This window comes from Meriones unguiculatus, chromosome 1 (assembly GCF_030254825.1).
Source record: "Meriones unguiculatus strain TT.TT164.6M chromosome 1, Bangor_MerUng_6.1, whole genome shotgun sequence".
Lineage (NCBI taxonomy): Eukaryota > Metazoa > Chordata > Mammalia > Rodentia > Muridae > Meriones > Meriones unguiculatus.
In genome coordinates, this window is record NC_083349.1 from 25,082,137 (window position 1) to 25,109,298 (window position 27,162).

The window sequence follows — 27,162 nt, forward strand, 5'->3', positions numbered from 1 at the left end:
GTAAAGCGTAAGGGGCGGGCTAAAACGGCGGTGGGCGGTACAAACACCAGCCATCCGCGCGGTCGCGCAGCAGTGACGTAACACGCAGCAGGCGGTGAGGACGTGCGCGGCCCAGCCTCTTCCTCTTTCTTGACTCCATCTTCGCGGTAGCAGCGGTGGTGTCCGTGAGTTAGGTGAGACGTGGGGGACGGCTAGGCCTGGAGCGCTCGGTAACAAGCCGTGTGCGGGCTCAAAGGATGTGGGGTGGGCAGTGGACAAGGGCCGTTCTGCGGGCCTTGTCTCCGCCTTCGTCCAGATCCCCAGCGTGCCCAGCATGTGAGGAGGCGCAGTGGCCTGCCTCTCTTCCCCATCCCCTGACCTCTTTTTCTCCTGGGTTGCTTCTTTCCTTCTCTCAAAAGCCTTTCTTCCTTCAGTCGCCAACATGCAGCTCTTTGTCCGCGCCCAGGATCTACACACCCTCGAGGTGACCGGCCAGGAGACGGTCGCCCAGATCAAAGTAAGTGTGTGATGCTCCACCCAACTGCTCTTGTATCCCCAGGCCTGCGGGGAAAATTTGTCTACCCTTAAACATCGTGGGGGTTTGTTTTTTTGTTTTTGCCTGTAGGCTCATGTGGCCTTATTGGAAGGCATTGCCCCCGAAGATCAAGTCGTGCTTCTGGCAGGCTCGCCGCTGGAGGATGAGGCCACCCTAGGCCAGTGTGGGGTAGAGGCCCTGACCACTCTGGAAGTAGCAGGCCGCATGCTGGGAGGTGAGTGCTGCTTTCACCGGGAACTAAAGAAAAACCGTTATAGCTTGTGACAGCTCGTTTCTCACTGGTGCCTTCCAGGATCTTTAGTTCACAGTCTCTAACCACAGGTTCTCAGTGTCCCCATTGAAATGTGAAACGTAGCGGTAGCACACCTTTAATTCCAGCACTTGGCAGGCAGAGGCAGGCTGATCGAGACCAACCAGGGCTACACAGAGAAACCCTGCCAGGAGGGGTGGAGTTACATATATGATATATATATATCAAAGTTCTGGTTACTAGGTTCTCAGGGTGCTCCTGTCTTTGTCTTATATAGAATGTTACTTAAGTATGTAATTCGGTTTGTTGAATCCTTGCCTTCGTGTGTACCACCCAGCAGCACTACATAAATTGGCCCTGGTGACACTGAGGAGGGAGCCAACCATGGATAGCTCTGCAACTTATTAGGCCCAACGTATCATTTAAAAGGTTAAGATTGAGGGAGGAAGGGCTGTCCTGGGCGTGGCACTCACCTGCTGCCTTTCTCCCACTACCCACACAGGTAAAGTTCATGGTTCCCTGGCTCGAGCTGGAAAAGTGAGAGGTCAAACTCCCAAGGTGAGTGACAGGATAGATGTTTGGACTTTGCTTTTTCTATCACAATTTCCTGCCTGTGTTCTCTTTTCATGGAGAGGAGCTGGTGGGAAGGATGCCAGACATGGGAAAGATCACTCAGTGTCTCATCAGTCCTTCCCTTTCCCAGGTGGCCAAACAGGAGAAGAAGAAGAAGAAGACAGGTCGGGCCAAGCGACGAATGCAGTACAACCGTCGCTTTGTCAATGTCGTGCCCACCTTTGGCAAGAAGAAGGGCCCTAATGCTAATTCCTAAGTCCTATTGTGATTCTGGCACTCTAATAAAGCCACTTTCCCCAGGCACCTTACTGCTTTCATTTCTAAGGCTTTGGGAGAGAAATACAACTTTTAGGCTAGTGAAGTGACTCTTGGTCATCAGGAAGGGTAAATTAGACTGTTAGCAGCTGCTGGTGATGATAGTACGCATAGTCCGGAAGAGGCAAGTGGATCTGAGTTCAAGGCCATCCTGGTCTACAAAGTGAGTTCAGGGTAGCCCAGGCTACATAGAGACCCTGTCTCAACCAACCAAAGTCCAAAACTCAAGGAACATGGTGCCCTGCAGTTTCACAGAAGAGCAGCTGATTAATGGTTCCACCCTAGAAACGAACGGACTTCCAGTGCACCCGAGCCCACTCTGCTCCTCTGTGTTTAGAATCTGCCGCTTCTTAGAATGCAGCGTAGCCATGGAGTAAGGCTGAGTTTGGACAGCACTCCCATCTGTTCTGTTCAAACCTCTGCTGTCCAAGAGTTGTGCAGATCAAACTAAAATGCTCTCAGGCCAGTGTCTAGGCCATTGGAGAAATGTGAATGACAACTTGCCTTAGATTCTTTGAGCCTTTTGCTTTTGTACCATAATGGGTGTGGATATGTCCTGTATTTGTGTGAAAGTTAAGACAGCCTTCTGGTGTATTGTGGGGTGAGACTTGAGGTCCAAACTGCAGCAGCCCACTGGTTCTGAACTCGGGACCCTCTCCCCAGACTCCCAAGTGCTGTTGTAGCTGCTGTAGATGAGCATACCAGACTTGCAGTGTAGAGGTGGGCCAGACACCGTGGCACACACCTTTAATCCCAGCACAGAGAGGCAGGTAGATCTGTGAGGCTGGTTCAGTCTATATAGTTAATTCCAGCTGAGCCATCACTACACAGTGAAAATCTGCTTATGGCCAGATTGTAGCGGCATCTAATCCCAGCACTCAGTCCCAGATACAGAAAAACCCTAACTAAAAAAAAAAAAACATCCTGTAGTGACTGAAAACCCAAGTGGTGTACAGGAGGGGAGAGCTGCATTTGTTTTCCTAAAAATGCCCTAGAAGCCAGGCGTGGTGGCACACACTTTTAATTGAGTTCTGAGGCCACCGTAATCTACAAAGTGAGGCCAGGATAGCCAAGGCCACACAGAAAAAACAAAGACCCTAGAAAAAGCTTAAAAGTGTATGCCTGTAATCACATTTGGGGGGTTGAGGCAGGAAGATGAGGAATTCAAGATCGTCCTCTGCTACAGAGCCAGTTTGAGGGAGCCTAAGCGTGAGACCCTGTCAAAAGAAAAAAAAAAAAGGCCTAGAGAAGGCCCAGTGAGGATATGATTATTGAGACTGGAAAGAAGCCAAAGGAGAGCTGAGGTGAACCAGACTGCAGAAATGGGACAAGTGGTGTTGGGTAGATGCAGGCTCCTGGGGGCTTTGTCAGTCAGGTTTTGGGTTTGTATTGGTCCGTTTTCCATTATGACTGGACACCAGCCTATGAAGTATAGGCTTGTTTGAATTCTATCACAGGCTCACCCTACAGATAATCCATTAATTCATCAATCCAGTAAGGCAGAGCCCTCAACCTATCTATTTAATAGACCTCATAATAGGAATTGAAGTTGAGCGCAACTTGAGGGCATTTGTTTTGCCTATGTGTTGGTTTGGTTTTTCAAGACAGGGTTTCTCCGTGTCCTGGCTATATGGTACTTGCTTTGTAGACCAGGCTGGCCTCATACTCAGAGATCCCCTGCCTCTGACTACCCAGTGCTAGGATTAAAGGTGTGTGACATCAGGACAAGCTTGTTAATATTTTTTGTTTTAGTTGTTTGAAAGAGGGTCTCACATGGGCCCAGGCCGGCCTCTCAATTTGATATATTGATAACAATTCATCTTGATCTCCAGGTTTGATACCATGACTGGTTTATTATTTGGTTCTTGTGGATTTATTATTATAAAATTATTTTAATATTTTTCTAGACAGGGCATCACTAAGTAGCTTTGACTATCCTGGACCTCAAACTCACAGAAACCATCCTGCCTCTGCCAACCCAGTTCTGGGATTAAAGGCTATTACGTCCTGCTACGACTCTGGTGTTTTGTCTTTGTTTTGTTTTGTTGGTGGTTGGTTTTGTTGCTTAAAAGGTAGTTTATTTTTGTACCATTTGGTACAACCACAGGGAACAATAATTTTTCCGAATTTCGCGAGCCAACTTGCTGGAAAGAGCTCAGTGGACTTGTACGCTTGCCCAAAGAGCTACGAAAATTACCGAGAAGACTCGGGAATGTGCCGAAAGAAGGCTACGTCACCTCCACGCACAAAGGCGGAAATAACCGAAGAAGCGCCGGAAGTGGCGGAGCTGCCGCGGCTATGTGGTACCGGACATGCGGCGCCAGTTGCCATGGAGCCCGCAGGGGTCTGCGGCTTCTGCCCAGCCGGGGAAGCGCTGCCGGCGCGCTACACCTGCCCGCGCTGCAACGCTCCCTACTGCTCGCTGCGCTGCTACCGAGCGCACGGCGCCTGCGCGGAAGACTTCTACCGCGACCAGGTGCTGCGGGAGCTCCGTGGCCGGAGCGCTTCGCCCAGCCGGCTGGCCGGCGCGCTACGCCGGCTGCGTGAACAGCGCGAGACCGAGGATGAGCCGGAGGAAGCAGGCCTCGGGCCCCGCACCCGGCCGAGCGGCCTTTCTGGACTCTGGGAACGCTTGGCGCCAGCCGAGAAGGCGGCGTTCGAGCGGCTGCTGAGCCGTGGAGAAGCCGGACGTCTTCTGCCGCCTTGGCGGCCCTGGTGGTGGGACCGCGGGGCCGGCCCGCGTCTTCTGGAGGAGCTGGATGGTGCCCCAGGCAGGGATCTTGCGGAGCCAGAGCCCGCCCCTGCGAGGACCACGCTGGGATCCGTGGATGATGCCGCCGCCGAGGAAGCACTTGCCGAAAACTCTGGGGCCGCGAGGCCTCCCGCAGTGCCCGACCGTATCCCAGCGCTGGCTAGTCTGAGCCGCAGCCCGCCCTCGCCGCTCGTGCGCTTCCAGCTGCCCAATGTGCTGTTCGCGTACGCGCACACCCTCGCCCTGTATCATGGAGGGGACGACGACGCGCTGCTCTCTGACTTCTGTGCCACGCTGCTCGATGTTTCCGGAGCCCTGGGAGCCCAGCAAATCTTTGACTCTACGGAGGAAGCCCTGCAGGCCGCAGCACACGTGCTGGAAGCGGGCGAGCACCCACCTGGGCCGCTGGGCACTCGGGGTGCTATGCAAGAGGTTGCCCGTATCCTGCTGGGCGAGGGTCCTATCAATCAGAAGGGCTACACGCTGACAGCGCTGGGTCACCTGGCTCGGACCCTGGGCCGAGCCCGGAAACAGGCTGTGGTTGGCGAAGAGCGGGATCGACTTTACCGGGCCCGGAAAAAGTGCCAGTTCCTACTAGCGTGGACCAACGAAAATGAGGCCGCCCTCACACCCCTGGCTCTAGACTGTGCCAGGGCCCACCGAGCCCATGCAGTAACAGCCGAGGAGATGGCGTCCCTTACTGGAGAGCTGGAGCGCCTGTGGGGAGGCCCAGTGCCACCTGCTCCGAGGACTCTCATTGAGGAGCTCCCTGGCTGAGCAGGGTATCTATATCATTAATAAAAATGTGACTGGTCTGCCCAAACGTTGGCGGTACCTTTCTTTTCTTTAAAGATGGTGTATAATGGGGCCCTGTCCTCGCTTCTCTTGAAGTTACTAGTTGAGGATGACCTTGAACTTCTGATCTTGCCCCAACCTTGACAGTGCTAGGATTGCAGGTTTTCGCCACCTTGCTAATTTATGCAGTGCTGAAAATCAAAAGCTTCATGTATGCTAAGCAAGCACTCTAAAACTGAGCTACACCCGGTAGGTCTGGATGGCCCATTTCTGAGACAAACCGTTTGTTTCACCCAGCCAGACTCGTTGGACCTACACACCACTTTTCAGCTTGTTCAGCTCTCCTTGGTTAGTTAGCCTCCTCCATGTACCCCGAAGGTCACTAACCCCAGGACAGAAGAAAAACACAGCAAGGTTGAAAACATTTATCCAACAAGGAAAACTAATTCCCTCTGGGATCAGTGGCTCCCTGTCGCTTTAAACCTCTGTTCTGAGGCTGGTCATTCTTGCTGGGTAAAATTGGGTGCAGGCCCTTCTCCCAGTGCGTTCAGGCCAGAGCTGGTCGATGGATCTGCTTCAGTAGACATAGGGTATGATTCGGTAAGGCACACGCTTGCAGTATTCCTGCCAGGCATGGCCATACTTATGGAGGCACTGCTGCTCATCTCGGGCCTCCCGGTGCACCAGCAGGGCAGTGAAGTAGAAGAGGTAGAAGTAGGGCAGCAGGTGGGACACCCCTGTAGGGAGTAGGCTGCAAGGTCAGACACCATGCCAGCTTATAAGGGCGTTCACATCTAACACAGGCTGTCCGGGTTCATCGGTAAGAGACCCGGTGTCTGTAGTGAGGCACTAGGTCCATCTCACTGATTATTCCCTCCACCAGGCACACCTGACCCATTCCCAAATCCACTCACCACAGGGCAAGGACCAGGCCAGAGCCATGATGAGATCTCCCAGGTAGTTGGGGTGACGAACCATTCCCCACCACCCAGACACCAGCAGCTGCCTCCCTGTGGCAGTAGGGATGGTCTCAAGACCTGGGGAAGATAGCTAATGAAACGGGGGACCAAAGTTGTTCATCTCACCCATGGCCTCCAAAAAACCCAGCTTACCTGCCACACTGGGGTCAGAAGGATTCTTTCTGAATGTGTTTTTCTGGGAGTTGGCCCCACGGAAGATGTAGTAACCAATAACTGAGGGAAAAGTATGAGCAAGTGGTATGAGAAGTCAGCCTTTTGCCTAACTGACGAAAGCCTGTCAAGCTCAACTATGATAACTGGGAGCCATCTCCCAGCTTTAGAGGAACATCAGGTCCTGGACCTACCTGATGGATACTGAATAAAGTATGAAACGGGAAATGAAGGACCCTCCTACTGACCCTTAATGAGGCAGATGAGCAAGGCCATGGGCAACCCCAGAGGCTGTGGATGGTATAGCAGGAACTGGGCCTGCAGGCTGTAGGTGAATGGTACCCAGGCTAGGTCTCCAAAGGCCAGCATGAAGCCAAAACCATCATGTATTATGTCCATGGTGGTGAGGACAGACTCCTGCAGGGAAGGACCCAGACACTCTACTTTAGGCCAGATGACATTCTCAGGATCCCCTCTTGCCTTCCCTGCCCAATGCAGCCTCACCTCATACCAGAGGGCATCACCCACATACAGCAACTGGAAGCCATTGACCAGACACATGGCCAGTGAAGGACTCCCCCGCAGCTCCACCTCCTGCATTAGCAGGGCCAGGTTAATGAAGACCTGACAGAAGTGGGGACAAAGCCATTGTCTCTGAATGGGAGCATCTGAGCGGAACAGTGCCAATCTCTCCCCTTCTCCCAACTCTCAGTTCACACGGATGAATCTAGGTCCTGTACTCAGGGACACTAGATTGCAATTCTGCCTTAAAACTCCTGCTTTTGAGTCTGAGCTTTGCAGAGTGTGTGTTTTTGCTAACACTTTCCCACTGCCATGTGAAAAACGGGGATAATCGGGGCCTGCCGATTATACGAAAACCAGTATTATGTTTTGAAGAGCTAAGGATTAGCTTGTCATTGCACCCTCGTTTCAGTAGCTCCAGTGGACTAAGTAGTGTAGTCTACAGTAATACTGACATACTGACGTGGTTCTTTTCCTCAAGGGTACTCCTAACCAGAAAAAAAAAAAAAAAAAAGACAAAAGCAAGAAGGAGTATCATTCATTAAGTAGCCTTTTGTTGGCCTAGAACCATGTAGACGAACAAGGCTGGCCTCAAACTCACAGAGCTCTGCCTGCCTCTGCCTCCTGAGTGCTGGGATTAAAGGTATGCGCCACTACACCCAGCCCTCACAGTAATCTCAGAAGGAAACTTCATTCCATCTTGTTTCACCAGTGAAAAAATAACCTTAGAGTCTGGTACGTATGTGGGCAGTCCAGCCTCCAGATCCAAGGTGGGACCAGGCCTGGTGGGATTCCAGTAACTGTAATCCTAGTTACTTGAGTAGCTGAGGGAAGTGGAGGGGACATTGATTTTGAGCTAGCCTGGGCTATCCTAGACCTGTTTCATTACCAAACCAAACCTAAACTCAGGTTCATAGAGGGTCCTTGGCCCTGCTGCCTCTGTGTAGGATCTCCTCCAGGCTGAGTCCCTTTGGAAGGCTCCACCACCATCCACTTAACACAAGAACAGCTGGTGTGTTGTCAGGGCCACCAATGACAAGTTGTTAAATCTGACAATCCACTGGGGGCACTGAGCTGCTGCCCTTCAAGCAACACTTGGTCACTGTCTTTGAAGTCAGTTTTGTGCCTGACCACTCCAGCCAAAGCTGCATTTGCTCTCCCAGCAACCTGCCTGCTTCACTCCCCCCTCAGCCTATCATCACTGTCATTCTGCATCTATTTAGTTTTGTAGTGCTAGCTAGGGGTGGAACGTGGCTTTATGCATGCCAGCCAAATGCTCTCTCTCCTTTTTTAAGATGTGGTATTAAGATCTTGGTGCCAGGCATGATGGTGCACGCCTGTTATCCCAGCACTCTCTGAGGCAGAGGCAGGAGGATTTCTGTGAGTTCAAGGCCAGCCTGGTCTACAAAAAGAGTCCAGGACAGCCAAGGCTACACAGAGAAATCCTGTTTTGAGAAAAACTTAGAGAGAGAGAGAGACACACACACACACACACACACCCCTCTTGGTCTTAATACTAAAGCAAAAACAAAACAAAACAAAACACATGGGTTCATAGCAACACACTGCCAAATGAATGAATGGCAATTGCTGTCCACCCAACAATGCCAGCCCACCCTGCTCTTCTCCTGGCTCAAGACCAGCATTGTTAAACCCAGCATGCCTGCCATACCCAGCCGATGAGGCCAGGTCTCAGCTCACAGAAATATTTGAAGTCAAAGGAACCAAGGCGAGGGTTCAGCTCTCGTCCCAGAAAGAAGTCATACAAGGGATTTCCTGGGGAACGACAGAGAGTGAAGACACAACAGGTGGAATCCCGTCCACCTCACCCCTACCTCACTGGGACCCTTCTCACCTGAGTTTCCCCCAGGAGCCAGGGCCGAGGCAGGAGCTACCAATGCCTTCGCATAGAGGAGAAAGCTGAAAATAAAGCTGGTGACGGTGGTCGCAAATGCCAAGGGCAGGAGCATTCCAGGGAGTGCCCCCAGGGGCAGCCCAGCTAACAGGCCCAGCCCCACCAACAGGGCTGTTAGCACCAGAGCCTGGAAGCCTGAACGACAACATAGAATGAGCCTTGGGGTTGCATACTCCCACAGCCAACACACACACACATAGTTCTGGGAGGCCACTGGCTTGGAGCTGAGTAGCAGCAAAAGAGGTGGAAACAGCCAGATTCCCACAGGGGAGCATGTGGTCAGTGCTGTTTCATGGAACCTCCCGGTATGCTTGGAACCCAACCCAACCCCTGAAAACTCCGACTCAGGGAAGAGGAGGAGGGGAAGCCCCAAGCACCATTAATAGGGTAGCGCAGGCGACTCTTGTCCTTCAGTTCCAGCCCTTCGGCCACCTGCGGGTACAGGGCAGGTCTTATAAGGGTTGGGGAGGCCTTTCCGCCTGGTTGAGCCCTCCCTGCAGAGTTAGAACAGAGCGCACACCTTGCGCGCAGGCAGCAGGTAGAGCGCCACCTGCAGGCCGAGCCAGATGAACAATAGCAGCAGAGCAGGTGGACTCCAGAGCTCCTCCAGGCCAGGCAGGTATGGTGGTGGGGCCAGGAGGCGCGCCGGGCCAGAGCGGGCCACCAGGAGCAGGTGGAACACAGTGGCAGGTAACAGGACCAGCATCGCTGCGACGCCTGGGGAGGAGGCCACTGCGTCACATGACCGCTCCCCAGCGCTTTCTCAAGTGTACAGGCGACTCGGGTTACCTGCCTGCTTTCGCAGGTTCCCAGCGCCATACTCCACCTTGATTTTCATATTGGTCCCTTGCCCTCCCCAGGACCATCCTCCTGCTCTTCCGGCTCGTCGTTCATTGCACAAACTCCCTACTGTGCAGCTGTCAGCACCAGTCCCCCCTTTCCTGCAGACACTCCTCCGCCCGTGCACCCCAGTCCCTTTGCCAGACTTCCCCAAAGCCTTTCAGCTCGTATCCTACCCTCTCCCGTTAAGGAGCATCGGTTCAGCCTCCGCCCCGAACCTTCCTATTTACCCAACGGCCCCCCGAATTCCAGAGGGGCCTGGGAGGCCTCACGAAGAGTCATGATCTTTGCCGGGGAGAGATGATTCACAAAAGTCGATCAAAGAGACACAGCCCGACCCATCCCGAAAGCCCAGTTAGGCGTCCGCATCTGTGTGGACTCTATGGTGGACAGCCGCTGCTCTTGTCAAGCGGTCTTTAAAGGGACGCGCCCTCTGCCCATCCTGGGCCCAGCACAGCAGCCAATCAGCGCTGGGAGGCGGGGCCCGTGCTGGCGCTTCAGAAGCTTTGCAGCTGAGACCCAACCCCTAGCCGGTCCCATTCCCGCAGGCAAGAGGGAGGAGGAGGGCGCACAAGTTTATTAGAATGGTCCACAAACCCGCCAGCGGGGAGGGCCGCCAGGGTGAGAACAGCACAGGGAGGGCAGGGCAGGGAGATGGGGCTGCCCCGTGACTGCGCCAGCAGGGCCTAGCCGCGCTCGCAGATGACCTCAACAACACTGGGCTCCATGGGCACGGGGTCAGGGCAGCGCAAGGCGGCCGAGGCCACCACCTCATCTAGCAGCAGGTGCACCAGCTCTTCATCAGCTACAAAGCGCCACAAGTACAGCTGCAGGAAGTGGCAGTCCACCTGCACCTGCTGCAGCCCGAAGCGCCCGAAGGTGCGCAGCCGCACACACTCCAGGAGCGTCTTGAGGCTGATCTTAATGATGCCAGTGAGCACCGACACCTGCGGGTAGACACGGGCATGCTGTTCAGTGACTGCAGGCCTTCGCAGAGGGGCATACACCCAAATTCTGAGCGTAAGCAAGGGAGACAAAGTAAGACAGAAATTTCCAGGGCTCAGGTAAGGAGGGGCCGCCATAAAGGATGGGGGCTTATAAGCCCCAGTGGTCAGATCAGAGAAGGGGGCGGCATGAGTATGATCAGGAGTCACTGACTACAAAGTAGAAATGGAGGAAAGCGGTCCCTGAGCTTGGGCTGCTGGGGGTGTGGGGCTGTGGGTGTGGGTCTTAACGTGACTGAGAATCCCCGGAGATTCAGGACTATTCTGGAGATAAGGGCAAAGAAGCCTTGAAGTCAGCATCTAGGCTGGGTCGACAACTAGCTAGAAGCCCTAGAGACAGAGACTAGATGGTCAGAGTGACCCTTAGTTAAGCTCAGATGGGGTCCTCGGGCTCCCTGGGATATAAATGAGAAGGAACTTCTTCGGACCTTATTGAATTCCACAGGACTGAACACATCAATCCGCTCCGAGAACAGCTTCTGGATATTGCTCAAGAGGTTGGTGTCCATCGGAGCACTGGAAGGTGGGGGGGAGTCAGAGCCCACTCTGCACACCCTCCCTTTCGCCTCTCTCAGGGAGGCTCCCCTCCTGGCCTGACCTGGGAGTATAGCTGGGTGCATAGCGGCCCTGCTGCCGGGAGCTGCTGTACACAGAGAAGGTCCTTTTGCTGGAGTCGCTGCTCTGGGCCTTGCGGACACCCTCTTCATACAGGAGCCCCACCTGGTGAGGAAAAGAGGTGCTGCCAGGCCAGAGCATGGGGTACTAGCAGAAAATGCCCTTACCTACTTGTTAAAGAACCATACGTATGGTCACAACTTACATCCTGCCTAAGGTGTAACGAACGCAGGCAGGGCAAGAATTAGTTTGAAACCCAATTCTCAGCCCACCCTTGCTCCAACTCTCTGGGCGACATTGGGCCTCCACATCCCTATAGGTGTGAAATGGGGGTTCTAGTGGTACAGCGTAAGTACAGCCAGACCCCTTTCGTCTCGGGTCTTGGAGCAGTTATCCAGGACCCCAGCATGCATCAAGGCTCCACCAGCCAGCCTGAGGCAGCACCTGAACGTCAATAGCTGTGGTGTCCTCCACAACACGCTTCATGACGGCACGCACATTCCGGGGCTCCAGAGTACTGAGCCAGTCCCGCGTCTCCACACTCTTGCGTAGCATCTGCGATATGACTAGGCCCTGCACCTTCACATAGTGAGTCAGCAGCCGCCGTGCTGTCTCTCTGGCCTCCGCACACAGTGTACTCACAGGTGTAACTGGAGACTGATCCTAAGCCAGGAAAGCACAGGACAAAGGTTGTCAGAACTAGTGACAGGACAGAGGCCACTGCCAGGTAGGAGGTGAGCAAATCTTGGGAAAGATGGAGGCTGAGATGGGTACAAACTGCCAGTCTGGTTCTGGCAACCAGACTCTCCAGCCTCCTGTGTTCCCAGCTCCCTCTCTCCTCTCCTGAGCCACTTCACCTGCACCAGAAACTGTTCATCAGTGAGTGTGAGGATGTAGGAGATGGTGGCCGTCTCATAATCCAGGCAGAGGCGAGAGAGCAGCAGGAGCAGGGCGGGTGGAGTGGCACCTCCCTTTTCTCCAGGGCTGTCACAGAAGCTCTGGGCTGTCTGGCACATGGAGCGGATGAAACCCACGATGAGGCCCTCTCGGACTCCCTGGCTGCAGAACTCGCCCTGTGAAGGGAGGCCCAGATCCATAGCCAGTCCTCTCCTAGGACAGAGTTCAGCAAAGCCAGACATGGGACTGTCCCTGCCCTTTGCCTGAAACCCTCCTCTAAAGGATAACCCCATCCTGCTTCCCTGCCCAGCAGGTGGCAGGGCTGGCAGGCATGAGGTCCCCGATACCCCTGTCTTTAACCCAGCTGCATAGTGTCTCCTCCTCCAGACTGCCCCCTGAGAAGGTAAATCTACATCCAGAGTACTTGGGCAGGGCTGTCTGGGCTCTGGTGACTTGTCCCTAGTTCACCAAGCCCTAGTAAAAGGGTGCTGGCGGGCCAGTCAGCAAATGAATAATCACAGCCCAAGCACAGACATACCCTGAAGTAGGGCTTATTGGAGAAGGACACCTCCTTGGCAGTGAAGAGATGCACAGAGGCCAGAGAAGCCTTGATGTGGCTCAGGATGGAGCTGGACACATTGGCCAGCAACTCAGCCAAGCTGGGGCCTTCCTTCCCAGCCAGGCGAGGTGCCGCCAGGGCCTGGCGAACATCTGTCAGGCAGCTCAGGAAGGCAGCCCTCAGACCCTGCAGATGGTGGCTCAGGCGCTCCCGGGCCACTCGCTCCACAATCTCCGTGGCTGACTCTGAAAGGCCAGCAGCGGCCAGCAGGGCCCCTGGTGCTCGCAGGCGCCGGTGGAAGCGATCTAGTGCCCGCACCAGCAGCGAGTTGTCACTGCCACCCTGTTCCTGTGCCAGCCGCCGCTCCACCAGTGCAAAGTAGCGGCCGCCCAACTCCTGCGCAAAGGCTGCCAGTTTCTCCGCACCAGCAGGGCCCTGAGCAGCAAACAGCTCCTGGTAGGCCGCTGCCACCTGGCAGAGGCCACCCACGAAGCCACTGCCGCCACGGTCAGTGAACTCTAACACGTCGGGGGCGGGAGGGGAGGGCCCAAGCTCGTTCTCCAGGCTGCTCAGTTCTTCTTCTAGCCGCCCCCGAGCATTTGCCAGGAACTCCTCGCACAGCTCCTCGGCCGGCTCACCCAGGGCTAGCAGCAGCTCCACGCACTCGGCCTGCTCCGGGGCACCCGAGCAACCTTCCCTGTGGTATAGAAAATGCAGTGAGGGCGGCTGGTGGGCCACAGGAGAGACAGAATGTGGGCCACCCTTGATGTGACTGAAGCACGAGAACCAGGCCCACAAACCACACCTGAAGCGCTGCCGCAGCTGCTGGGCCAAGCGGGCTGTGATGACCTGGCAGTCATCCTGGATAGCTCGGAAGGAGGGCAGGTGCTGGTACTGCTGCAGCACGGCCCTGGCACGACCCTGGTAGCGCACGGCCTGTCCATAGGCACCCAGCTCCACGCACTTGGTGAGGCGCGAGGGCAGCTCGAAAAGGAACTGCAGCTTTCGCAGCAGCGCGTGCACCCCTAGGGCACAGGAACGGCATGTGAGCTGCAGAGCCCAGGGCGGCTGGCTGCAGGGCCTGGCCAGCACAGCGCCTACCTGCTAGCTTGGTGATGCGCTCGTGCCGGTCCTGTAGTGTGGCACTGATGCGTGCGCTGAAGTTGGTGATCACTGCCATGTTGGTGGCCAGCCGGTCCATCTCATCCTCCATCTTCCGGAAGTCATTCTTCATCTTCCGAATGGTGTCTAAAAGGAGCCAACAGAGTGAAACGGAAGTGACTAAAGCAGAGAGGAGCAGCTCTCACTGGTACCAGTGATTTGCCTGAAATGGCTTGGATCTTGGCCACAGCATGTTATTGTTGGTATAATAAGCCCTGCTTACCCCTGTCCCTGGTATGGAAGGGAGAGGCTGAGACTACTTAAAATTGGAGGGAACGTGTTTTTAAAAAAAAACAAAAAACAAAAAAATAAAAAGCACCCAGCTACTGTCCTGACTGACTCCATTTTGTCCAAACTTGCTCTCCATTTTTCTTTTTCAGCTTCATCCCCGGGAGGGAACTGGTCCCTGGCACCATCAGTGCCAGATCCAAGCCTATATGTATATACACACCTCAAAGCTCCAGGCCTCTCAGCCTAACAGAGGTTGCTACATAGACCTCCTGGCTCCCTGCTTTTGTCCTTTCATATAGAATCCTGGAGTCACTGACTAGGACTCAAATGTGGAAGACCAGCTCTAACCCCAGCTTAGCCAAGTGAAGAATAAATTCCCATTTCACCTTCCTCTCTGTTTTGATCCTCTCAGGATGATGGACCCACAGAACTATTCTTTGAGAACCCTCCGAAGTGAACCTAGTACCAATCTTTCCCATCAGTCGGTAGCCAGGTCTCACCAACAGCCAGAGACACTTCTCACTGGCCAGAACCTCTGATTCAGTAGAACATAAGTTGTGCAGGTCTGGAGAAATGGCTCAACAGTTGGGGGCACTGCTTTTCCAGAGGACTCAGGTTCACATCCCAGCACCCACATGGCAGCCCAGAAGTGTCTGTAACTCCAAGATCTGACATTCTTACATAGACATACATGCAGGCAAAACACCAATACACATTTAAAAAAAAAAAAAAAAAAAGGAGGTGGTGGTAGCAGCCTTTAATCCCAGAACTTGGGAAGCAGAGGCAGGCAGATCTCTGTGAGTTTAAGACCAGCCTGGTCTATACAGCAAGTACCAGGACAGCCAGGGTTACACAGAAAAACACTGTCTTGAAAAACCAAAATAAAGAACATCAGCTTTGCAAAGGCGAGGGACCACCTAAGTGCTCACTCCCGTGATCCCTGCATACAGCAGGATAGACAAGAAACATGCTCACTCAGACCTGCTTCCCAAATGGCCCAGATCGTCACTGGGCTATTCCTTCTACAAAGTCCTTTCCCTTTTACCCAGACTGAAACCTGTGTGAGAAGGCCATTTTTCCTTGCAAATGCCTCAGGCGTGGCTCCGTAATGCTTCTAGATAGCCTCTCTGTCTCTTTTCAAATCCCATCTTAGAAGACCAAATCTCACCTTTCAGTTGCCAACTCCACTATGCCACACCTCTCGGTCTCCTCTTGTGCCCTTCCTATCACTACTTGGACATCAACAATTTAAAAGAACCTTTGTAACATGTCACTTCGTCAATCCCCCTATTCTTGCCTCTGCCGCCTCTCGTTTCTGTCTCTTGACCATCACCAACACTGCCCCAAGCCCTGCCCTCTTCTGTAACCCCACCACAACCCAAGTTTAACATTTCTTTTTATTCTGGATTTTTGAGACATGGTTTTGCTATGTAGCCCTGGCTGGTCCGCAACTTGCCATGCAGACCAGGCAAGCCTCCAATTTGCGGTGATCTGCCTGTGTCTGTCTCCTAGATGCTGGAATTACAGTCTATCATCACCATACCCAATTTATCTTTTTTTTTTTTTTTTTTTTTTGAGACAGGGTCTCATTATGTAGTTCTGACCTAGAACTCACTATGTAGACCAGGCCAGCCTTGACCTCACAGCAATCCTCCTGCCTCTGCAAGTACTGGGACTAAAGGTATATACCATAATGTTTGGCCTTAACAACTATTTTTTACTTTAAAAACAAGGAGAACATGGGGCTGGAGAGATGGGAAGATGCCATGTGCACGTGAGTACCTATGCAGACCATATTACTCACGTGGAAGTCAGAGGACAACCTGAGGGAGTCAGTTCCCTTGCTCTACCACATGGGTCACAAGGATTGAACTCAGGTAGTCAGGCACAGCAACAAGCACCTTTACCTGCTGAACCATCCCAACTGGGTACCTGAAACAGCAAGGTCAGGGAGCCACACCCAGGGATTTCTGCATGTTAGGCAAGTAGTTTGTTATTGAAGCACATCCCCAGCACACATCTACACATAACCAATCAATTGAGAGTTTTGTTTTATATTGTTTTTGAGACGGTCTCTTGAAGCACAGACTGCCCTTAAACTTCCTGTCTCTACTTCTCTATAGTATTGGAATTACATGTGTGTTTCATTTTTTTTAAAGATTTATTTATTATGTATACAGTGTTCTGACTGCATGTACGCCTGCACTCCAGAAGAGGACACCAGATCTCATTATAGATGGATGTGAGCCACCATGTGGTTGATGGGAATTGAACTAGGACCTTTGGAAGAGCAACCAGTGCTCTTAACCTCTGAGCCATCTCCCCAGGCCACATGTGTATTTCATTATGCCCACTTTGTTCAACTTCCTTTTTTTTACGTTCTAGTCTTCATCCTGGATAATCTCAATGGACCTATCTTCAGATTTGCTCATTCTTCTGCTATTTTCTTCTTTTCATTTTTGTTTTCGTTGTTACTGCTGTTGTCTTTGGTTTTTGAAACAAGGTTTCTCCACGTAGCTCTGGCTGTCATCCCTTTGAAGACTGGGCTGGCCTAGAACTCACAGAGATCTGCCTGCCTCCGAGTGCTAGGATTAAAGGCGTGCACTAACACACTCAGATCTGCTATTTCAAACTTACTGCTATGTAGGCTCGGCTGGCCTCAAACTCATGACACTCTTCCTTCCTCAGCCTTTGAAATACTGGGATTATAGGTGTCTGTAGCCTGTGACAGCATATTTTTTTCTTTTTCTTTTTTTCTCTGTGTAGCCCTGGCTGTCCTGAACTGGCTTTGTAGACCAGGCTGACCTTGAACTCACAGAGATCTGCCTGCCTCTGCTGAGTGCTAGGATTAAAGATGTAAGTCACCAGGCCCAGGTACAAGCATACTTCTTGAATAAGTGTAAAACTCTGTAGTCTTTGCAGATTAATAATCTCATCTCTTGTAGTACACACTTTATGATTTTTCTCCTTCCTTAGAAAAAGTTCAAAAAAACCTCAAGCCATCTCTATTACTAACAGATAACTGTCAAACACTATACATATGTCAACAAATGAGAAAATGCAATATTGGAAAAATTCCTATGGAAAATTTCTCTGCACAGAAATCACTATCTTGATGGGCGAGGTGGCGAATGCCTTTAATCCCAGCACTCAAGGAGACAGATCTCTGTGAGTTTGAGAACAGCCTGGTCTACAAATCAAGTCCAGGACAACCAGGGCTACACAAAGAAACCCTGTCTCAAAAAACCAAAAACCAAAACCAAAACAACAAAACAAAAAGAAATCACTATCTCTCTTTATCTTGAGGCTAGAATTAGCGAATTAGCAGACGAGTACCTACTCTCTGAACAGCCACCACTGTGACACTGGGAGAGGACACAACCCCAAAGATGTGACATTCTCTATTGTCTGCCTCCTGCACACGTGGTTTAGTGTTCCTACACAAACCCCAAGTGTATCTCCTGAAAGCAAGACAGAAGGTACTGTGAGGAGAGCTCACCTGTCCGGTACTTGGGCTGGGGAGATGGCTCAGTGTCTGAGTGCATGCTGATCTTGTAGAGGACCTGAGTCAGTACTGAGCATCTTTTTCAGGTGGCTCATAACTGACTGTAACTCCAGCTCCAGAGGATCCAACACTTCTGATCTCTGGCCTTCATGGATACCTGCCTTCACATGAACTGCACACACACCCCATAATTAAATACTACTACTACCAAATCTTAAGAAACATAGCTGGAGAAAGGGAGTAACAATTCCACTTTCAAGGCAAAGACCAGAAACAAAAGTTAATGCTAACATTTTTTTTTTTTTAATTTTTAATTGCCTCTGAGATGCCTAAGCAGCAGGTAAATATGCCTGCCATCAAGCCTGCTAACTGGAGTTCAGTCCCTGGGACCCACACGGTAGGAGAGAACTGACTTCTGAAAGTTGTCTTCTGACCTCCACACATATGTTGTGGCCCACACACTTGCATGTACACACACATACGCAAAACAAAACAAAACTAAAGCATACTGAAACTTCTTGGTGTTTCCTAAGTGCTTCAGGAATTCCTTTACCCTTTCCCTCCACCTCTTGTCCCTAGGGCAACCCTCCCATAGTAGCCATCACTTCTATAATCATGTGATCACAAAGACAGTGGATTGATGTTGGGACGATCTCCTTTAATCCCTGCTTTTCTCAGCACAGGGAAAGGTGTAAGACTGTGAAAAGTATGCCCGGTGGGATCACCTGTAGCTGAGATGAACTTGTTGTAGTTCTCATAGACCAGGGTCTGCATGTCGCTGTCTAGAGCCCGGATCTGCCGCACCATGTCCGTCTCACTGTCCATCAGCTGGGCCAGAGGACACTCTCTACGCAGCTAGAGAAGCAGGCAGTAGTATGCAGTGGTTAGTGCTCGCCCATGTCCCCTGCTTTGCCTTAGGTTAGTTTGTTTTCCATGCAAGACACGGGATTCCACCCTTACCAGGAATTCCATATATGGAACTTATAAGTGGCATACTTCACGGGTTTCTAGATCAGAGTAAATTTGGGATATGTCAGTTTTCAAAGTCTTCAAGCTCAGCTAAGCCCAGCCTTGCACCTGTCAGAGCATGGCCACGCCCACTAACCCGGGTTTATCAAAACGTTAGCATCAAGACCTCAGACCCCGTATCACCTCAGGTCAGGCCTAACTGGCACCCACTTCCTTAGCCTCCAGATATTGCGTGGTAAGGACTGTTCTCCTCTTGGTCCCCGTACCACAGCAACAAAACCGGGGCATGATTTAAGTAGGGTCCATTGTATTTGGGGGTCTGGACTCGACCCACTCCGTACACACCTTGTCCAGATAAACTTCCGGGTCGAAGTGCGCCCCATTGAGATCTGTCGGGTCTAGGGGGTCAGGTCCCGCGGAGTGCCCCGCCGCCTCCCCCTCCGAGAGGCCGTAGTAAAGCTTCAGCATCCCGTGAGCCTTCCGCCGACGCTCCGGAGCGTCAGCCTCGAGTCCTTCTGGGGAGTCCCCAGGCCCAGACTCCAGGCCAGTTCCCACAGCTGCTGCGGCTGCCATAGCTCCAACCTCAACACAAGAGGGTGAGGCTGGGAAGGGAGGCACTTCCGGCAGCCCTAAAGTTGGTGAAACAAGGCGGTCCTTCAGATGAAAAGTTCCCCCGGCAGCTGTAGGAGGCGTAGGACTAAAGTTCCGCCTTGCGCTTGTCCCCTAGGAGTGTAGCGGTTTCGTTGGGCTTCCAGCTGCTTGAGCAGCTGTGACTGCTGTGCTAGAAGGTGGGTGAGTCGTGGCATCCCAGTCTTGCATCCCCACAGGAAAGACACTCAGGGGATATGTGCCCACATTGACTAGACGGGCTCTAAATAGGGAATATGCTTCAGAAGGGGGTGCAAGGATGAAGTGTCCATTCAGTAGCCTGCACTATGGCTTTAGCGACCGTGTCTCCAAGGAGTTCTGCTCTCGCTCAATATGAGAACCTCTGTTCTGTGGCGCTTACAGAACAGATCTTACAAACATGAAGTAGTTGGTGAAAGATGTTAAGTGAGGAGTTGGGGTTGAGGATAATTCCTGAGTTTCTGACTTAGACAAAAATGTAGAGGCGACACTACCAAGAGAGGAGGGAATGAGGTCAGATTAGGATATAGTTAAATGGAAAAAACTGAGACTTTACCCACAATTTCCTATGTAAACGTTACTGAGGATGGACTGATAGGGTGGTGGGCTGCCAGGACTTCCTGAAGACCCAACACTGACTGCCATCTGTTTTTAATCTGTAAACCAGGATTTTTTTATTCTAAATAATAACATTTTTATGGTTTATTTTTATGGGCATTAGTGTTTTGTCTGAGTGTATGTCTGTGCGACGGTGTCAGATCTTGAAGTTACAGACAGTTGTGAGCTTCCATGTGGTTGCTGGGAATTGAACTCCGGTCCTCTGAAAGCGCAGTCACTTAGCGCAGTCACGCTAAGCCATCACTGTAGCCCCTAAATGATATAATTTTTATGATATAAAATTTTTTACTATATAATCCTGTTCTTCAGACAGGATTTCTCTGTTTAGCCCTGGCTGTCCTGCAACTGGCTCTGTAGACCAGGCTGGTTTGAACTCAAGAGATCTTCCTGTCTCTGCCTCCTGAGTGCTAGGACTAGAGGTATGCGATACCACAGCCATCACAGCTGCCGTCCAGGTAAAAATAATTCTGAATGGCATTAAAATTAATACACCATCCGTTCGGCCCCCCATATTTATTTGTTTTTAATTATGTGTATTTCTGTATCCAGATGTTTGAGGCCAGAAGAGGCCATGGACCCCTCAGTGCTACTTGCTTCAGCTTCCTACTATTAAAGGGGGTCAAACTGGAAGAGCAACACTCACACTTCACCACCAAGCTCATGAGTCTTTCCAACCCATACACCTCTCTACTTCTGTCTCTCTCTCCCTCTCTCCCTCCTTCCCTTTCCCCACCTCTCATTTGTTTTTGTTTTGCTTTTGAGACAATGTCTCAGTATGTAACTTTGGCTGACCTGGAACTCACTGTTGTAGATCAGGCTGGCCTCGAACTCAGAGATCTGCTCCCCTGCCTCCTGAGTGCTGGGATTAAAGGTATGAGCCACCACGCCCAGCAAAATAAATTTAAATGTCCAGTGCTTCATTTTTTGACATATCATTTATGGCTGCTTTTGTCACAGTCTAAATGGCCTATAAAACCTAAAGCATTTATTCACTTGATCTTGGACCAAAACATTTTCTTGACTTCTTATTCAGTGGGATATTTAAAAACTGTACATATAAAAATTTCATTCAGCCTATGAAACTATAATTTAAGAAAGTGAATTTGAGCTGGAGAGATGTTTTCGCAGTTAAAAGCACTTGCTGCTCTTCCTGATGACCCAGGTTCGATTCCCAGGCTCACAACTGCCTGTAACTCTAGTCCTATGGGATCCAATGTCTTTTGGCCTCCATGAGGAACAGAAACGCATGTGCACTCAGGCAAAACACTCATACATACAGAAAAAAATAAAATAAATCTTTTGGGGGTTTTTCAAGAGTGGGTTTCTCTGTGGAGCCCTGACTGTCCTGGAACTCTTTGTAGACCAGGCTGGCCTAGAATTCCGAGATCCATCTGCCTCCTGAGTGCTAGGATTAAAGGTATGAGCCACCACGCCCAGAAAAATAAATTTAAAAAAGATTAAAGTTTAAAAAAAAGAAAGAGAAACAAACAAACCAACAAACTAGGCATAGTGATAACCTGTGTACCCAGCTAGCATCCCAACACTTAGGAGTACAGGATCAGGAGGAGGTCAAGGTCATCCTTATATTAAGTTTGAGGCCAGCTTGGGCTACATGAGAACTAGCAAATCTGAATAAAGCAACAATACAAAGGGCTGGAGAGATGGCTCAGCAGTCGAGAGGATTCCTGAAAGCTGTTCTCTGACCTTCATATAGGCACTGTGGCATGTGAACCCTCTCCTTGTACCACACCCACTAAAATAAATGAGGCTGGGCACGGTGGCACACACCTTTGATCCAGGCAGGTAGATCTCCGTGAGTTCCAGACCAGCCTGGTCTACAAAAATGGGTTCCAGGGTAAGCAGGGCTGCCTAGTAAGACCTTGTCTCAAATGGAACCAACTCTAAGTTAATTAGTATTATTTAAAAGTGTTTGTCCTTCATACTATAGAAAAAATGGGCCATGGGAGTATGTAAACTAGCACTGCACACAGGTGACAGGAGGCACCAACACCATGCAACTTCAAAGACAAGGCTGACTATCTTAAGGACCGGGAAGACTCCATCTTGCTCTGTTCCTGGTTCCCTCTGATAGCTGGTGGCCAGCCTGGGAGGGGGAGGCAGATTTTCTGGGAGGGGTGGGGGGAGTTAAGTGTATTATCTAAAGAAAGGGCAGTTTCCATTCACTTCCTGTCTCTGCTCATTGAAGTTGATGGTGACAAGTGGTGTTAACTCAGAGAGCCTGGGATGTGGCCAAAGCCTTCCCTCACTTGGGAGAGCCTTCTAGTCATTTAGGCCCCAATCTCTCACCTGCTTTAAACTTGCTGTGGAGCTGGGACATGCTCCGACACCTTGGCTGAGCCCTCACCTCTTCCCTGTACAGTGTCCCCTGGGGACAGCGAGCTGCCCACAAAGTGCAGAGGATGGAATGGTGGGTGCGTGCTGCTGTCTCCTCCTTACACCACAGGCTCCTGCCACTCAGCACATTTTGCCCACCCCTCCACAATGGAACATCCTCAATACCCAGACACATTCTATTTGTTGGGATCAGGATGTTCTAGAACCTTGCCCTCTCCAATGCCTCCCTCACACAGAACACCCTAGAATAGCAGGATTTTGCTGTGCCTGAACAATGACCACTTACTCCAGTTCTGGGGCCTGACAGGAAACTAGGCCGTGACCAGGATGCGGTGGCGGGACCGCGTCGCCGTGTTGTTCTTCCCTCCAGGATTGATGCTCAGTGTAGCTGCACTCATGCTCTTCTTCATACACATGGGTGTCTTTGCCAGTGATGTTCACAACTTCTGTGTCACCCACCACTATGACCGCATGAGCTTCCGATACACGGTTGTGCTGACAGTAGGTCAGGGGTGGGGCTCACGGGCTGGCTGGGGACAGCCAAGGGGCTGATGGAGTTGTCTGCTGTGTCGGGGGGCTACTCTCCCACTGGATCGGTCTTCCAGTTCTCCCAGGTGATCAGCATCTGCTGGGCTGCCATGGGGTCACTCTACGCAGAGATGAGCACAGACAAGTTTCTTCGGTGCTTTGCTTTGACCATCCTGAGTGAGTGGAGGGCTGTGCTACAAGGAGGGGGCGTTCTGAAACCCTGAGAAGTGGCAAGGAGGGGACAAAAATGCTGAGTTCATAGGCTCTCTCCTCCACCCAGTACTCAATGGAGCCATGTTCTTCAACCGCCTGTCCCTGGAGTTTTTGGCCATCAATTACCGAGAGGAGAGCCACTGAGGCCTCGGGACTGGGGACGGGACTAAGAAGGGAGATGGAAAAAGCTGCTTCAGATGTTTTAATAAAGTCTGTTGTTTATTTGCACCTGTCTGCTCCTTTGAGGGTTGAAGCAGGCAGATGGAAACCCAGGGGCAAGCAGGTGAAGACCAATTTGATGAATAGGGCTACAGACCTGGCCTGTAGCCTCAGGCTCCATCTGTCTTGGCCCAGGGGATCTTAGTGTCTCAGGACTGAGGGAGAGGAGTGGAGAAAAGCCCTTAGGCCTCCCCACCTTCTCTCCCTAGGACTCTAGGTCCCGACCTAGCCCTAAAAGCGAGCATGGGCTCAGGAAGGACCTACACGGATGTGAGGGTTCATGAGCGGGTCCAGATTGGGATCACTGTCAGCCGCAGCCCGGCCGAGTCGAGACATAAGGGCGAGGAGGGCCAGAAAGCCCAGCAACCCCAGCAGGAGCAGCAGCCCTGCCCGCTGGAGCAGAGTCAGTGGCCGCTTCCGAGACCCAGCCCGGCTCCTAAGAGGAATGAGGAGAAAGTCAGGTCAGGCCCAGGGCTCTGCCCTGGCACAGAGAGAATCCTTAGTCACTATCTTTGTGCACTGTGAATGGTCATCCAGTACTCCTGTATTCACCATCATATCGGGTTATTATGAAGCCTGAACCAGTGGGACACAAATCATCCTGAAGCTTGAACATGTTAAGCAAAAGGGACACTTATAAGTTATAATAGGGACACTTATAAATGAGGTGGCATCACAGCATGCAGGGGCCTCAGAGCCCAAGTCCAAACCTCCTGGAGGAGAAAAGGGCACAGTCCCTGGAGAGGACACAGTATACTAAGGCTGCCTGCCAGCCAGGGCCTCACTAAGGCCCTGGTACCAGGTGCTGTTGGTGCCCAGAACAAGTGCCACTGTCATCAAATTGTCCATCGTGAGGCCTCTTCTTTCTGACACCCCACCACTGTGTTTCCGCATACCTGAGCAGTTGGGCCAGCCAGCCCAGAGCAGGCCGGCGACGGTATTTGTCATCATCACAATCTCCATGGAGGCCTACTGTTCGGTCATCATCCCGTGTGTCGTATACCTTCCTTGGGGCTATAGGGATAGAAACACCAGCATCAATGGGCTCAGACAAACTTGTCCACTGGCACAGGGACAGGTGGCATGAAGGATCCCTTGCCCTTCCCCACCTCACAGAGTATCTTGGCAATTGTGGGGAGGCAATATCTGAAGTGAGGAAGAGCCATTCCACATGGGGCTCCTGAGCTCCCTCCACACAAATCACCCACTTTTTTCGCCCTATTCTCTGACTGGGATAATTCCCCAGCTCACCGTGTGTCAGGGCTTCAGTGCTACCCATGTGTATGACTGTGTGCTGCTCAGGACACTTTGGGGAAGAAGCGTGGGGAACCTGGCTGTAGAAAGCTGGAGCAACAGAAGTGCTATCTGTCTCCTCTTGCGCAGGGGTGGTGGTGGCTGTGAAAAGAGAGAGAACTGTCATTGGAGCATGGAGGCAAGGTCCAGACAGCAGATGGAGACCACCACTTACCATTAAAGCTGGACCAGTCAGAGAAGTCTGAGGAATTGAGGGGCTCGGGCTCTGGGCTTATCACCTCATCGATCTGGAGAGAGGAACCTAAGTCAGTAGCCTGTCCACTCCTGCTGCCGACCCACCCAATCTGGCTCAGGTGAGGCTCTTACAAACAAATGGTCAGACAGACAGAGGGACTCTCACCAGAGGGAGGCCCAGTCCTGCCCGAGCCCAGTTGACTGTAGCTAGCTTCTCTCTCAGTGCTGAAGCCACTGGGCCAGCTAGGTTGGCTGGGGGGAAGATGGGGCCATTACAGCTGGGGCACTGGTAGCCTGCAGGCGCCGTGTTTCGTGGCAGCTGGGCAGCACGTTCATTGATGCAGGCCCAGTGAAAGAGATCTTAGGACCCATGAAATAAGAAAGGAGAGTCATGAGAGACACAACGCTTTAGGCTCTTAGCCTAGGCCAAGCAATGCACATAACCCCGACCCCAAGTTCATTGCAGGAATGATAGGACATCTATGTGGATGCCTAGGATCATTCCTTTTCCTCCTCATCCCAGGCCCCTAAGCAGCCTTCTTAACACCACTGTACTAAATCAAGGTAGATTCTACACACTCGGCTGGCCCATAGAGAGGAGGTGTGGCTGGGAAGAAAGTGCCTTCTACCCTTTCAAGAGTCTTCTCTGGGACTGAAGTCATACTCCTTGGGCTTATGGCTAAACAGTAATAGTTTTAGGCTGGGTGTGGTGGCAGCTTCCCACAATCCTAGCACTTAGGAGGTGGAGGCAGGAGAATTCAAGGTCAGCTCATGAGATCCCAGTCTCAAAAACAACAAAGAAAAAAAAAACATACTACATACAAGAATACTTTCAGGGAAGCTTTGCAAACATATACACAGATACATGCAGATAGTGAGAGGCACAAATACATGTATGCTTATAAACACACAAACAAACCCAAAAGTCATTCCCTCAACCTACACTGGTTGTCACACACATAAGACATCCAGATCTGTACATTCATGTCCACTAACACTAAAAAACCATCACCCTCATGTCATCATGCATTCCACATGTGTTCATATCTGTTCATCACCCATTCCCTCAACCACAAGCATCAATCAAGGTGTACGTCTGTATGAGTGTACACACAATTTCACACAGAGAAACACAGGTGAAGCTGCCCCTTTTGGACTAGCACCTTGAAAATCTTAAGCTTTTACACCAAGCTGTGACTACTGACTCTCTCTAGTTAACTGTAATCTGGGAAGCTTCCTCTCCCTTCAGTCTTAAATGAGTCAGTAACGTTCCCAAAAAAGTGGATCTTACTCATAGCCACAGCTCATAGTCATCCCCAGCACTACAAGGCTAGCTGAGCAGGATAGTAGGAACTTTATTAAGAAAGACACTAAGGCCTAGGAAGGGAAAAGGCTTGCCTAGGCTTAGAGAGCAGGAAAGGACCCAACAGAATCAGGATCTGAGGCTCTGGCTTCCAGGCCCCTTCCTAGTTCCCAGGCCTCACCATAGCAGACAAGACGGGTTGTCTCCCGACTGGCCAGGGGTGTGTTGCACAGGCGGCAATTGGGATTGTAGTCACTATCTTGTAGCCACTGCAAGTAGGACTGCACGATGCACTAGAGTGGGAGAAAGATGTCACAACTGATGTCCAGGCTCTTCGATGAACATACCACTCCAAGGCCCAACTGCATTGCTTCTTTCATCAGACTCATAATTTCATCTGTTCAACATTTACTGAGCACCGCCTGAAGGCCTAGCAGAGAGCAACATAAACCAAGTCCTTGTCCTTGTGGAGCTTACAAGCTAGCCTAGAGCCCCCTCATGGATTTGGAAGTAGCCAATCTTGCCTGTCCACCCAGTGCCCCGCACAGCCACTGCTCTAAACGCTGTACCTTGGCGTGATTGGCTACCAGACAATGCTCGCAGACGTTAACACGGTGCTCGAAGCAGAACAGGTTCGTCACCTTCCTCTTCGGGCACTTGCAAAGTCCCATGACCGATCCTAGGGAGGAGATCTGAGTTAGCAGAAAGTGCTGGTGACTGCCACTTTGTCCTCAACAACCCAGTTCATTTCTTCTTTGAATCCCCCAGACCAGTCCACACCTGTCCAAACACCAAACTGTAGCCTACTGCCTCACCACGGGTAAGGCCACACCCCCTTGCACAGATCGTACCACAAACGACCCCTCATTCATTCCATCAGGACTTAGCCCCCTAGAAGACCTCTCCATCAACAACTCTAATACCACCAGCCCCGCCCCCAAGGCCCCACCTCCTCCTGACTCCGCCCCCATCAGGCCAACCCCGTTCTGGGTCTCAGGGAACCTCTGAGATACCGGCCGCGACGAGTGCGTACCGTAGTGGAAAGCGCGGAAAGCCGGGGACTGCGCTCACCCACTCCGATAGCGGTAGCTCTGTTCGCGTCGGCTCTGGCCGCTCGGATTATCCCTCCGCTGCCACGTCTCTTCCGGGTGCGGCGCACGCTGATGACGTCACGGCGCTGCCCGGCCACGCCTCTGCTTTACGCCAGACGTAACGCTTGTATGACCAAAGGGTATTCCGGGAT

General features: G+C 51.7%; 6 protein-coding genes and 2 long non-coding RNA genes across 14 annotated transcripts; 5 read left to right on the top strand and 3 right to left on the bottom strand.

The window, feature by feature from the left end:
* The first annotated feature begins 22 nt into the window (after window positions 1–22).
* Fau (FAU ubiquitin like and ribosomal protein S30 fusion) lies at window positions 23–1,661 on the top strand. Of its 2 annotated transcripts, none has more exons than XM_021638344.2 (5): window positions 23–173; window positions 414–496; window positions 605–749; window positions 1,288–1,343; window positions 1,489–1,661. In XM_021638344.2, exons 2-5 carry the CDS (start codon window positions 422–424, stop codon window positions 1,612–1,614), a joined length of 402 nt encoding a protein of 133 aa, XP_021494019.1. In that variant the 5' UTR covers window positions 23–173; window positions 414–421; the 3' UTR covers window positions 1,615–1,661. The 2 variants fall into 2 exon arrangements, with proteins under 2 accessions (XP_021494019.1, XP_021494020.1); XM_021638345.2 differs by having other exon boundaries at window positions 90–173; window positions 399–496.
* Window positions 1,662–1,808: 147 nt separating this feature from the next.
* On the top strand, window positions 1,809–5,248 carry Znhit2 (zinc finger HIT-type containing 2). Its single transcript, XM_021638452.2, has one exon. It carries the CDS (start codon window positions 3,886–3,888, stop codon window positions 5,200–5,202), a length of 1,317 nt encoding a protein of 438 aa, XP_021494127.1. The 5' UTR covers window positions 1,809–3,885; the 3' UTR covers window positions 5,203–5,248.
* A 383-nt stretch (window positions 5,249–5,631) lies between these two features.
* On the bottom strand, window positions 5,632–10,043 carry Tm7sf2 (transmembrane 7 superfamily member 2). Of its 3 annotated transcripts, none has more exons than XM_021638380.2 (10): window positions 9,858–10,043; window positions 9,308–9,504; window positions 9,165–9,219; window positions 8,728–8,922; window positions 8,545–8,648; window positions 6,855–6,974; window positions 6,599–6,767; window positions 6,333–6,413; window positions 6,135–6,257; window positions 5,632–5,957 (listed from the first exon to the last, which is right to left on the bottom strand). In XM_021638380.2, the coding sequence occupies exons 1-10, from the start codon at window positions 9,907–9,909 to the stop codon at window positions 5,797–5,799; spliced, it is 1,257 nt and encodes a 418-aa protein (XP_021494055.1). In that variant the 5' UTR covers window positions 9,910–10,043; the 3' UTR covers window positions 5,632–5,796. The 3 variants fall into 3 exon arrangements, with proteins under 3 accessions (XP_021494055.1, XP_021494056.1, XP_021494057.1); XM_021638381.2 differs by having other exon boundaries at window positions 9,804–10,013; XM_021638382.2 differs by lacking the exon at window positions 9,165–9,219 and having other exon boundaries at window positions 9,804–10,016.
* Window positions 10,044–10,186: 143 nt separating this feature from the next.
* Vps51 (VPS51 subunit of GARP complex) lies at window positions 10,187–19,208 on the bottom strand. Its single transcript, XM_021638379.2, has 10 exons — window positions 18,914–19,208; window positions 18,325–18,454; window positions 13,804–13,950; window positions 13,508–13,727; window positions 12,682–13,399; window positions 12,104–12,319; window positions 11,691–11,909; window positions 11,230–11,351; window positions 11,060–11,147; window positions 10,187–10,574 (listed from the first exon to the last, which is right to left on the bottom strand). Exons 1-10 carry the CDS (start codon window positions 19,139–19,141, stop codon window positions 10,314–10,316), a joined length of 2,349 nt encoding a protein of 782 aa, XP_021494054.1. The 5' UTR covers window positions 19,142–19,208; the 3' UTR covers window positions 10,187–10,313.
* Window positions 10,559–14,202, top strand: LOC132654614 (uncharacterized). The gene is made up of 2 exons (XR_009592260.1): window positions 10,559–10,691; window positions 11,077–14,202. It is a non-coding gene; the product is annotated as an uncharacterized LOC132654614 (long non-coding RNA).
* A 73-nt stretch (window positions 19,209–19,281) lies between the features above and the next one.
* On the top strand, window positions 19,282–20,723 carry LOC132654616 (uncharacterized). The gene is made up of 3 exons (XR_009592261.1): window positions 19,282–19,356; window positions 20,123–20,268; window positions 20,363–20,723. It is a non-coding gene; the product is annotated as an uncharacterized LOC132654616 (long non-coding RNA).
* A 1,231-nt stretch (window positions 20,724–21,954) lies between these two features.
* Window positions 21,955–23,134, top strand: Tmem262 (transmembrane protein 262). Of its 2 annotated transcripts, none has more exons than XM_021638353.2 (3): window positions 21,955–22,669; window positions 22,774–22,873; window positions 22,977–23,134. In XM_021638353.2, exons 1-3 carry the CDS (start codon window positions 22,496–22,498, stop codon window positions 23,051–23,053), a joined length of 351 nt encoding a protein of 116 aa, XP_021494028.1. In that variant the 5' UTR covers window positions 21,955–22,495; the 3' UTR covers window positions 23,054–23,134. The 2 variants fall into 2 exon arrangements, with proteins under 2 accessions (XP_021494028.1, XP_060240984.1); XM_060385001.1 differs by having other exon boundaries at window positions 22,774–22,841.
* Window positions 23,110–27,115, bottom strand: Zfpl1 (zinc finger protein like 1). 3 transcript variants are annotated; one of them, XM_021638350.2, is made up of 8 exons: window positions 26,991–27,115; window positions 26,489–26,598; window positions 26,101–26,212; window positions 24,783–24,976; window positions 24,597–24,669; window positions 24,380–24,523; window positions 24,025–24,142; window positions 23,110–23,564 (listed from the first exon to the last, which is right to left on the bottom strand). In XM_021638350.2, exons 2-8 carry the CDS (start codon window positions 26,588–26,590, stop codon window positions 23,378–23,380), a joined length of 930 nt encoding a protein of 309 aa, XP_021494025.1. In that variant the 5' UTR covers window positions 26,591–26,598; window positions 26,991–27,115; the 3' UTR covers window positions 23,110–23,377. The 3 variants fall into 3 exon arrangements, with proteins under 3 accessions (XP_021494025.1, XP_021494024.1, XP_021494026.1); XM_021638349.2 differs by having other exon boundaries at window positions 26,953–27,108; XM_021638351.2 differs by lacking the exon at window positions 26,991–27,115 and adding an exon at window positions 26,700–26,848.
* Between the last annotated feature and the right edge of the window lie 47 nt (window positions 27,116–27,162).